This window comes from Ranitomeya imitator, chromosome 3, assembly GCF_032444005.1.
Source record: "Ranitomeya imitator isolate aRanImi1 chromosome 3, aRanImi1.pri, whole genome shotgun sequence".
Lineage (NCBI taxonomy): Eukaryota > Metazoa > Chordata > Amphibia > Anura > Dendrobatidae > Ranitomeya > Ranitomeya imitator.
The window spans coordinates 506,835,950-506,848,585 of record NC_091284.1 but is presented as its reverse complement, the minus strand read 5'-3'; the positions used below and the strand labels follow the sequence as shown (position 1 = coordinate 506,848,585).

General features: G+C 44.5%; 1 protein-coding gene across 1 annotated transcript in view; it reads left to right on the top strand.

Moving 5' to 3' along the window:
- The first annotated feature begins 4,623 nt into the window (after positions 1–4,623).
- The window catches only part of ARHGAP6 (Rho GTPase activating protein 6), a 444,961-nt gene continuing 436,948 nt past the window's right edge, over positions 4,624–12,636 (top strand). The window contains exon 1 of the mRNA XM_069757660.1: positions 4,624–4,844. Coding sequence (XP_069613761.1) covers positions 4,800–4,844 — 45 coding nt within the window. The 5' untranslated portion in view covers positions 4,624–4,799. The remainder of the gene's footprint in view (positions 4,845–12,636) is intronic.

Here is a 12,636-nt window from a genome sequence, read left to right as displayed (position 1 = left end):
CAACTGATGGTCAATGGGAGCTAAGCCTAACCCCACCATCAGGGGCCCTAGTGAAGAGTGAAGTCATCACCTAGTCATGCCCCTCCAGGCACTTCTCGGACCACGGCACAGCAGTTTCACCACTCCCATTACATGCGGTCTGCACCGGAGTAGTGTAATCAGGTGTTGAGATGCAGTACCCAGGGATTGCAGAGCAATGCGATGTAACAATATTATTTAATTTAACAGTACAGATGAAAGTAATCTCGCAGGGAGTTAATTAACAGTAAACAAGGATTAAAGGAATAGTAAGAATTAATGCGATAGTCTGAGGTTTAAACAACACTTATCGTAACTCCCACTGGTTCTCCGTGATATACAGTCCGATGGGGGTTGCAGTGACAGGAATGGCTGGCGTAATGTCCTCAGATGGGGTCCTTTGTCAACGGTCCAACTTCTGGCAGCAGCGGGCGGTCTCCGGTTTTACCTGCTGAGCCCCTGGTCCATAAGCCTGAGCAAGCAAAGTGAGGGAAGCTGCAGGAGTCCCTGTAACAAGCGTGGGCTGATGTGCGCTGGTGGGCCGAGGTAACTGCACTCGGCGGACGGCGCTCTCCTCAGTGACAATCCTGCTGGAGGGTGCGGGTAAGCCTGGTCGCGGCATGTCTTGGCTCTGCTGCGCAGGATGTGGAGCGCACTGCTCACCCTGCTGCACTCTACCTGACGGTGGGAAACTCTGATGCTTCGCGCATTCAGCTCTATTTACGGTTTAAATACGCCCCCTCTTCCCAGGTCATGGGGCCTGTCCAGTCCCCTTTTCCTTCCTCCGGGCAACATGGGACGCCGCCTTGACAGTTCTGGACCCGGCTCAATGCCGCACCCGCAGCCCGGTCTTCCTCCTTACAGTAGTGCCCTTAAAGCACAAGCCCACGTACCCAGTCAGGACCCCCACTTTCATGTAATGTAAAGGTACCTTCACACATAACGATATCGTTAACGATATCGTTGCTTTTTGTGACGTAGCAACGATATCGTTAAGGAAATCGTTCTGTGTGACAGCGACCAACGATCAGGCCCCTGCTGGGAGATCGTTGGTCGCTGAGGAAAGTCCAGAACTTTATTTCGTCGCTGGACTCCCTGCAGACATCGCTGGATCGGCGTGTGTGACACCGATCCAGCGATGTCTTCACTGGTAACCAGTGCCTTCACACTCAGCGACGCTGCAGCGATACCGACAACGATGTCGATCGCTGCAGCGTCGCTGTTTGGTCGCTGGAGAGCTGTCACACAGACAGCTCTCCAGCGACCAACGATCCCGAGGTCCCCGGGTAACCAGGGTAAACATCGGGTTGCTAAGTGCAGGGCCGCGCTTAGTAACCCGATGTTTACCCTGGTTACCAGCGTAAAAGTGAAAAAAACAAACACTACATACTTACCTACCGCTGTCTGTCCCCGGCGCTCAGCTTCTCTGCACTCACTGTGAGCACAGCGGCCGGAAAGCAGAGCGGTGACGTCACCGCTCTGCTTTCCGGCTGACCGACGCTCACAGCCAGTGCAGGAGGAGTGCAGAGAAGCAGAGCGCCGGGGACAGACAGCGGTAGGTAAGTATGTACTGTTTGTTTTTTTCACTTTTACGCTGGTAACCAGGGTAAACATCGGGTTACTAAGCGCGGCCCTGCGCTTAGTTACCCGATGTTTACCCTGGTTACCAGTGAAGACATCTCTGGATCGGTGTCACACACGCCGATCCAGCGATGTCTGCAGGGAGTCCAGCGACGAAATAAAGTTCTGGACTTTCCTCAGCGACCAACGATCTCCCAGCAGGAGCCTGATCGTTGGTCGCTGTCACACAGAACGATTTCCTTAACGATATCGTTGCTACGTCACAAAAAGCAACGATATCGTTAACGATATCGTTATGTGTGAAGGTACCTTAACAGGACGTAAGAGACAAGTACCCCACCTGCGGCTACCACCCCCGCGCCACGTTACTCTACCACCAGTGCTACACCAGGGATACATGCGGACATTTTGGCCCTATTGCACTAAATCAGAAGGACATTTGCAGTGAGTGGACATTACAAGTTATTGGCTTTTTTTTTTTTTTTTTAGCAAGGACATTATTAACCCCTTTCTAACCTCGGACGGGATAGTACGTCCGAGGTCAGATCCCCTGCTTTGATGCAGGGTTCCGCGGTGAGCCCGTATCAAAGCCGGGACATGTCAGCTGTTTTGAACAGCTGACATGTGCCCATAATAGGCGTGGGCAGAAACGCGATCTGCACGCACCTATTAACTAGTTAAATGCCGCTGTCAAACGTAGACAGTGGCATTAACTACCACTTCCGGCCGGGCGGCCGGAAATGATCGCATCGCCGACCCCCGTCACATGATCGGAGGTCGGCGATGCTTCAGAATAGTAACCACAGAGGTCCTTGAGACCTCTATGGTTACTGATCGCCGGTGGCTGTGAGCGCCACCCTGTGGTCGGCGCTCACAGCACACCTGCAATTCTGCTACATAGCAGCGATCTGATGATCGCTGCTATGTAGCAGAGCTGATCGTGCTATGCCTGCTTCTAGCCTCCCATGGAGGCTATTGAAGCATGGCAAAAGTTAAAAAAAAAAGTAAAAAAAAATGTGAAAAAAATAAAAAAAATATAAAAGTTTAAATCACCCCCCTTTCGCCCCAATCAAAATAAATGAATAAAAAAAAATCAAATCTACACATATTTGGTATCGCCGTGCTCAGAATCGCCCGATCTATCAATTAAAAAAAGCATTAACCTGATCACTAAATGGCGAAGCGAGAAAAAAATGTGAAACGCCAGAATTACGTTTTTTTGGTCGCCCCGACATTGCATTAAAATGCAATAACGGGCGATCAAAAGAACGTATCTGCACCAAAATGCTATAATTAAAAACGTTATCTCGGCACGCAAAAAATAAGCCCTCAACTGACTCCAGATCATGAAAAATGGAGACGCTACGAGTATCGGAAAATGGCGCAATTTTTTTTTTTATATTAGCAAAGTTTGGAATTTTTTTTCACCACTTAGGTAAAAAATAACCTAGTCATGTTAGGTGTCTATGAACTCGTACTGACCTGGAGAATCATAATGTCAGGTCAGTTTTAGCATTTAGTGAACCTAGCAAAAAAGCCAAACAAAAAACAAGTGTGGGATTGCACTTTTTTTGCAATTTCACCGCACTTGGAATTTTTTTCCCATTTTCTAGTACACGACATGCTAAAACCAATGATGTCGTTCAAAAGTACAACTCGTCCTGCAAAAAATAAGCCCTCACATGGCCAAATTGACGGAAAAATAAAAAAGTAATGGCTCTGGGAAGGAGGGGAGTGAAAAACGAACACGGAAAAACGAAAAATCCCAAGGTCATGAAGGGGTTAAGCAACCATATTCACCACTCATTCTGCCAGCAATTGTCCATGTGATATATTGGCTTTTTAACCATTTCTGTGCATTGGCATCCGGCATAATGGCACTCACTGTGTTTTACATTTTACTTATGACAAGCAGATGTGTTTGTGCGGCCTCAGTGGCGATATAAGGGAGTTCATTTCTACTATCTCAAGTACTACTACACCTATTAGATACTTAGACCACCTAGTTCCATAGATTTAGGGTATGTGCACACGTTGTGGATTCTCTGCGGATCCGCAGTGTTTTTTTGCGGTGCAGAAACGCTGCAGATCCGCAATTGATTTACAGTACAATGTAAATCAATGAGAAAAAAAAATGCTGTGCACACTTTGCGGAAAATCCGCTGCGGAAACACTGCGGTTTAAAAGAAGCAGCATGTCACTTCTTTTTTGTGAATCTGCAGCGTTTTTGTACCCATTTCATTATAGAAAAATAAAAAATGCAGCAAATCCACAAGAAAACCGCAGCAAAAACGCACAAAAAATGCTGCGGACCTGTACAAAAAACGCGACAAATCCGCAGGTGCGTTTTCTGCCAGGAGAGGCAGAATCCGCACAAGAAATCCCTAAGGCTAATCCGCAACGTGTGCACATAGCCTTAGAGATAATAAAACTAGTTTCCTGGGTACCAAGGTTGCCTTGCACCGTTTAGCCAATTTCAGCAACAAGGTAGAAAAATGTCCCTAGTGGTTAGCACTGCAGCCTGGCAGCGCTGGGGTCCTGGGTTCTAATCCCACCTTGGACAACATCTGCAAGGAGTTTGTATGTTCTCTCCGTGTTTGCGTGGGTTTCCTCCGGGTACTCCGGTTTCCTCCCACATTCCAAAGACATACTGATTGGGAATTTAGATTGTGAGCCCCATCGGGGACAGTGATGATAATGTGTGCAAAAGTGTAAAGCGCTGCGGAATATGTTAGCGCTGTATAAAAATAAAGATTATTATTATTATTATTATAGTGGGATTGTCAGTGAAGGGGATTTCAATTTGCATTTACAACTCTGTGCATGTAGCCAGAATGATTATTAATTGCAGGCTAAGAGTTATATTTCTGAGTATAAATCTACTGATCCCACCAGTGACATAACAGACTTGTGGGGACACGGCAGTGTCTGTGGTGATGATGATGATGACGATGACGATGATGATGATGATGATGAGGATGTGCCGTCCAGCTGCGGCTCGCTTGCTGCTGTGATTCCACTGCTGGCCATTAGGGGGAGCTGTGCTATTCCGGCTCCCAGCCCCGCGCCCGCTCCTGATCTCACTCCTCTCCATTCTGTCTGCCTGTGGGATTACAACAATGTGGATGCAGTGTGGAGGGCAGCGATCCTTGTGCGACTTCTGCCTGTGAGGACTGTGGTGTGGAGGGCTGCTGGCTGCCATGTTTGGGGAGTCGGTGTTCTGTGACAGGAGGCTGTGCTATGCTGTAAGTACTGAGTGACTTGTGGTGGTCGCAGGCTGATCTGCTCCCAGTGCATATGGTGCGTTTCTCTGTGCGGTGCTGCATTGTGCCCTGACATGGGCTCGCTTGTGTTACTCACTTTGTAGCTTTTTTTCCACACGTGTTGATCATTGTAAGATGTACCATCTCCTGGCTGCATTGTGTTAGTGGCCCCTCTTCTTCTGCTCTGACTTTAGTAACCTGTTGCATATTGTAAAATTCACACTATCAGTATTTGGTCAGTATTATACCTCAGTATTTGGTCAGTATTTTACCTCAGTTTCTGTAAGCCAAAACCAGGAGTGGGAGATAAATACAGATGTGGTGCATATGTTTCTATTATACTTTCCTCTCCTGATTGAGGTAACCTACTTCACATGTGAACACGGCCCTATAACGGGTGTATTGCTGTGTGACTATGGATGATAATCTCAATAACCGTTTCTGGCCTTTTTTGGAAGCACAAGGTGGCGGTGACATTTGTGGTGCGGCCGCAGTGCAGTCAGTCGTGGTGTCCCCCCAGCAGGATGTGTGCAGGGGCTGATACACAACATCTGCGCGGCGGAGCTGAGCACTTCTATGGAGGTGGGGCTGATTCACAGCATTCGCTCTGTCAGGGATGCCCAACATCTTATTTGTCCTGTGACTTTTCTGTGACTTTACAGGATTTTTGTTAACAACCCAGGGACCTGCTGAAACTAGAACAAATAAACTTCCTGCTCTCCTTAGGGTATGTCCACACGTTGCGTTTTTGCTGCGTGTTTTTTTTTTTCTGCAGGTAAACCTGATCAAAGAAGCTGCGTACAAATATCAGGTTTTGCTGCGTTTTTGTTTTCTGTTAGTACCCCACAAAAAAATCATGATGGAACTGCCTTTAAGGTTTTTGCAGTAAAAACATAGCAAAACCTGACACCTGGGTTTTTTGTTGCACTTTTGCACTTATTGCTTTCTATGTGTGAAAAAAAACGCTGAAAGAAGTGACATGCTGCAGTTTTCAAAATCAGTCAGGAAATAAAACAATGTGTGTGCATGAGATTTCAAAAATCTCAAAGCCTTTTCTGGTCCTATAAAACGCTGCTTAAAATTTGCACAAAAAGAGCAGCAAAAACCCGTGTGAACATAGCCTTACTGTTAATCTTCCTATATCCCCAAGTTACTACAGTATGATGTTTCTTTGTTGGTGACCTAACATAATGGGGATGATGAACTCACAATCCATTACATCACTGTACAATGAGCCCACATTCCGTTATATCACTATACGATGAGGTCACATTCTGTTACATCGCTGTACGATGAGGTCACATTCCGTTATATCACTATACGATGAGGTCACATTCCATTACATCGCTATACGATGAGCCCACATTCCGTTATATCGCTATACGGTGAGGTCACATTCCGTTATATCGCTATACGATGAGCCCACATTCCGTTACATTACTATACGATGAGGTCACATTCCGTTACATCACTATACGATGAGCCCACATTCCGTTATATCGCTATACGATGAGCCCACATTCCGTTATATCGCTATACGGTGAGGTCACATTCCGTTACATCACTATACGATAAGGTAATATTCCGTTACATCACTGTACAATGAGGTCACATTCCGTTATATCGCTATACGATGAGGTCACATTCCGTTATATCACTATACGATGAGGTCACATTCCGTTACATCACTCTACGGTGAGGTCACATTCCGTTACATCACTCTACGGTGAGGTCACATTCCGTTACATCACTCTACGGTGAGGTCACATTCCGTTACATCACTCTACGGTGAGGTCACATTCCGTTACATCACTCTACGGTGAGGTCACATTCCGTTACATCACTCTACGGTGAGGTCACATTCCGTTACATCACTCTACGGTGAGGTCACATTCCGTTACATCACTCTACGGTGAGGTCACATTCCGTTACATCACTCTACGGTGAGGTCACATTCCGTTACATCACTCTACGGTGAGGTCACATTCCGTTACATCACTCTACGGTGAGGTCACATTCCGTTACATCACTATACGATGAGGTCACATTCCGTTACATCACTCTACGGTGAGGTCACATTCCGTTACATCGCTCTACGGTGAGGTCACATTCCGTTACATCGCTCTACGGTGAGGTCACATTCCGTTACATCGCTCTACGGTGAGGTCACATTCCGTTACATCGCTCTACGGTGAGGTCACATTCCGTTACATCGCTCTACGGTGAGGTCACATTCCGTTACATCGCTCTACGGTGAGGTCACATTCCGTTACATCGCTCTACGGTGAGGTCACATTCCGTTACATCGCTCTACGGTGAGGTCACATTCCGTTACATCGCTCTACGGTGAGGTCACATTCCGTTACATCGCTCTACGGTGAGGTCACATTCCGTTACATTACTGGGGACATATTGTCTCTATACTAAATAAACTGGACTGCTGGAGGGAACAGAGCAAAATAATCATTTAGAGGGTTGTATGTATCACAAGTTTTATTACTTACATTTTTTGAAGCTTTTTGCATACAGATCCGCAATGGCTGTTTATATGCATACTGTATACAACACCATCAATAGGGAACTCCGTAACGATATTATTAATGGTCCTAAAATCGCAGCATAAATCACCCAACTTGGAATTTATACCATATCAGATTTTATCAATTATTTTTGTGCCGTCTTTAAATGTTCATGGCAATTTGACAAGTCATAAATCATATCTGCTCTGAGGCACATTAAACATGCTGCCTATAGATTTCTAACACATAGTTACGGTATATGGAAGATTTTTCTGTCATGAATGTTTATATGGCGCTGACGATCCTGCAGCAGAATCTGAATATTTCAGAAAGCCAACCGTGCAGAGATCTTGTGGCCCGTCAGCTGTGGCACAAAGATTGTGAAAGACGTTATTTTGGGTTTTTTGCTGTCTGCACTCAGCACAAGGTAATGGTTCATTCTCTCCATGGCAAAAGCAGATGCTTCAGTGTTGTTGAAGAATGGGCAGCTCATGACTATAGATAAAGTCCCCACTTTAAATGGCTTTACACTGTACTGTCATTGTGCAAATATTAACTGGCAAAGGATTCAATATTGTATTTACTTTTAACAAACTGTACATAGACATTAATTGTTCTCCCAAGAGACTGAGATGGTCATTTTGCTTACAGCACATTAGGCTGGATTGACAATGAGATGGGTATACAGATAAGTATCTGGACATTGTTATGTGCTTTGCATTTACAGTAGGTGCAGACATGTTTAGTTCCTATGTGAATGGGTAAAATGTAGTAAATCAGAATCCCTACAATTCCCATAATCGTGCCCCCTTCTAGTCTCTTTCTATGCAATAACAATGGTGATGATCCAAGTGATGGGATTAGGTTGAGCTTGTTGTAGATTTGCTTAATGCAATCATTTGCTTGTAGTGTGAGGTGTAAATAAGAACAAGTGAGATCTGTCTCACCCCTATATGTAGATACCCCAATGAGTGCTGCAACTTGGATGATCAGATGAACTGCATCTATTATATTTGTATGAATAATGTTGACAGGTACAATCACAGTATGTGGTCAAATTTTCAAATAGGTGTTCTGCAGTAAGGACCCCAGCCACATGGGCAGTTATTCTCATAGGCAATGTGTCCAGATATGTACCTGTCCAAAGAGTTTACAGCTGGAAGCCAACTTGTTACAAATAGAGGTGAGTGCTTTAAGTTCGGGGTTTGTATAGGACAGTTAGTGTCCGGAGCTAAACGCCGAACACAAACTTTTTCTGGAAGTCCATTGCAATGTTCAGAATTCCGAGGATAGCCCGGGAGAGAGAATTTTCCAGATCCAACGTTCAGGTTCCCATTCTTTTCAATGGAGTTCGGAAACAGTAACATAGTAACATAGTAACATAGTTAGTAAGGCCGAAAAAAGACATTTGTCCATCCAGTTCAGCCTATATTCCATCATAATAAATCCCCAGATCTACGTCCTTCTACAGAACCTAATAATTGTATGATACAATATTGTTCTGCTCCAGGAAGACATCCAGGCCTCTCTTGAACCCCTCGACTGAGTTCGCCATCACCACCTCCTCAGGCAAGCAATTCCAGATTCTCACTGCCCTAACAGTAAAGAATCCTCTTCTATGTTGGTGGAAAAACCTTCTCTCCTCCAGACGCAAAGAATGCCCCCTTGTGCCCGTCACCTTCCTTGGTATAAACAGATCCTCAGCGAGATATTTGTATTGTCCCCTTATATACTTATACATGGTTATTAGATCGCCCCTCAGTCGTCTTTTTTCTAGACTAAATAATCCTAATTTCGCTAATCTATCTGGGTATTGTAGTTCTCCCATCCCCTTTATTAATTTTGTTGCCCTCCTTTGTACTCTCTCTAGTTCCATTATATCCTTCCTGAGCACCGGTGCCCAAAACTGGACACAGTACTCCATGTGCGGTCTAACTAGGGATTTGTACAGAGGCAGTATAATGCTCTCATCATGTGTATCCAGACCTCTTTTAATGCACCCCATGATCCTGTTTGCCTTGGCAGCTGCTGCCTGGCACTGGCTGCTCCAGGTAAGTTTATCATTAACTAGGATCCCCAAGTCCTTCTCCCTGTCAGATTTACCCAGTGGTTTCCCGTTCAGTGTGTAATGGTGATATTGATTCCCTCTTCCCATGTGTATAACCTTACATTTATCATTGTTAAACCTCATCTGCCACCTTTCAGCCCAAGTTTCCAACTTATCCAGATCCATCTGTAGCAGAATACTATCTTCTCTTGTATTAACTGCTTTACATAGTTTTGTATCATCTGCAAATATCGATATTTTACTGTGTAAACCTTCTACCAGATCATTAATGAATATGTTGAAGAGAACAGGTCCCAATACTGACCCCTGCGGTACCCCACTGGTCACAGCGACCCAGTTAGAGACTATACCATTTATAACCACCCTCTGCTTTCTATCACTAAGCCAGTTACTAACCCATTTACACACATTTTCCCCCAGACCAAGCATTCTCATTTTGTGTGCCAACCTCTTGTGCGGCACGGTATCAAACGCTTCGGAAAAATCGAGATATACCACGTCCAATGACTCACCTTGGTCCAGTCTATAGCTTACCTCTTCATAAAAACTGGGACCCGAACCAAACTTTGGACTAAAGTTCAGGTCAGGTACCAGAACCCGAACTTCCACGGGTCCGGTTACCCTAGTTACATGTATGAGTGTGGGGTGTCATTGACCTCGCCTCATGCTGTACCAGAGGGCGTGCTGCAGTAGCTGCGGCACTTGGACCTTGATGCATTTAGAGGCACAAAGGCGACTCTCACATATACATAGATATGATAGATGACCGTCTTGTTGTATTTGGACCCAAGAGCTTCCAGTGCCTCTTAAGGAAATTTAGAAAATCCCTTTAAACAGCAGTAGAATAAATGTTATTTTGGGGTTTTCCCATAGATGGTTGCATGGTGGAATGTCTTGGGGCTTCACATTTTTATCTCATGGAATGCGGCATGCCTGTGCTTATTTGTGTGTTTTCAGAAAGCATGAAAGGCTTTCTGGTTGTGATGTTTAGAAGGCTTTATTTTGAAGTGTCAGGCTCCAGCAAACCACTTCCTTCTCGTACGATGCATAAGTCGAGCCATTTCCTTTATTCCGATGTATAGAGACTTTTTTGCAGGGTGCATAATGCTGACGTTAATGAAAATTTCTTTGTATGCCAAATGCCTATGAAGAACCTGGATGGTTTTCGCTTATTATTGTTTGTTGTAGTTTGCCCTATTTCATTTACTTATGCTCTTTTCCTGTGCATTGTACTTTGTGTTTTTTTTTCTCTCTGAATACAGTGCATTCATTTTGTATCAGTTAGTTAATAATCTCCTAGGACATGTTTAGGTTAGCTACTGTTTCTACAATTGCCAAGCAGACAATTACAAGGTAGTAATTGGTGCATGCACTTCCACATACCTAGAAAGAAAATTCCTTCTATCCTAAAAAGAATTTTGTCAACAATCGAATTTTAACATATCCCTCAGGCACACTGTAACTTCATTGCTTATACACACCACACCAATGGCTTCCAGGTGCTTCTATTCTTTTTCACTTCATTGGACGCTATCCATAATATGTACTTGGTTTTATTTTGGGATTAGACATGAAAATTCACAGCCAAAAGTTGTTTTATAAGCATTATTAAATGAAAGCAAAATGATTATTATAGAGCAGCAACATCCAGAAATGCCTTTCTAAATGGTATTATAAAGTCACTAGATGGTGGCCCGATTCTATCGCATCGGGTATTCTAGAATATGTATGGCCACGGAGTATATTGCCCAGCCACGGAGTATATTGCCCAGCCACGGAGTATATTGCCCAGCCACGGAGTATATTGCCCAGCCACGGAGTATATTGCCCAGCCACGGAGTATATTGCCCAGCCACGGAGTATATTGCACAGCGACGGAGTATACAGCACATAGCCACGTAATATAGAGACTTAAAATAAAAAATAAACATATACTCACCTTCCGAAGGCCCGTTGAAGTCCTGCTATACTCACCATCCGCCGCCTTTCCCGCTCCTCGGGACGCTCCGGTGACCGCTTCATTGCAAGCAGCAGCTTCCGGTCCCAGGGCTGGTATGAGCGCAGGACCTGTGATGACGTCGTGGTCACATGACCGTGACGTCATGGCAGGTCCTTGTCGCATACAATCCTTGCCACCGGAACCTGCCGCTTGCATGGAGCGGTCACCGGAGCGTCCCGAGGAGCGGGAAAGGCGGCGGATGGTGAGTATAGCAGGTTTTTTTTTAAAATTATTTTTAACATGACATATTTTTACTATTGATGCTGCATCAATAGTAAATAGTTGGGGACACACAGGGTTAATAGCAGCGGTAACAGAGCGTATTACACTGTGGCCCGTTACCGCTGCCATTAACCCTGTGTGAGCGGTGACTGGAGGGGATTCTGGAGCGGGCGCCGGGCACTGACTGCAGGGAAGTAGGGGAGGGAGTAATCAGACTGTGCCCGTCGCTGATTGGTCGCGGCAGCCATGACAGGCAGTCGCCGAGACCAATCAGCGATGTGGGATTTCCGGGACAGAAAGACGGAAGTACCCCTTAGACATATATATATATATATATATATATATATATATATATATATATATATATATATATATATATATATGTAGATATTATCATTTATAAATTCAGCATTTCCTAGCGCTATGATACATAAGCCCATTTCTGTGTGACAGTCATTCTAGCTTTTTAGTGATAAAGTGAAAATATAACAATGCATCAATGACAGCCAAAGAGATATGACCAACATAAACAATACGATACAGCTGGTTTGAAGAATAACCATCATTTTAATATTTATTTCATAAATCAATAGTACACATGGGAATAAGCAACTTTGTAATATATCTTATCAGAGAGATCTGCTTCTTTCTCCAGCAGGACTAGTTGCAACTGCCTTCTCCTATGTAGAGATAGGAGTGAGGGGGAGGAGCGCTGCCTCTAGCTCTCCTGTCTTCCCTCTACATAGTATCTTATCAGTAGGAACTGCCATCTCCTATCTCACTCATGTACAAATCTGCCTTCACTGAATACAGATTTTACCAATGCATTGGGCATTTTGAGAATGAATAATCAGTCCAGGAGAAGAAGCAGATTTCTCAATCAAGATATATTACAAAGCTTCTTATTTTTATGTGTACTATTGATTTATGAAATGAAACTAAACTGACTATATATCTTGGTACCAT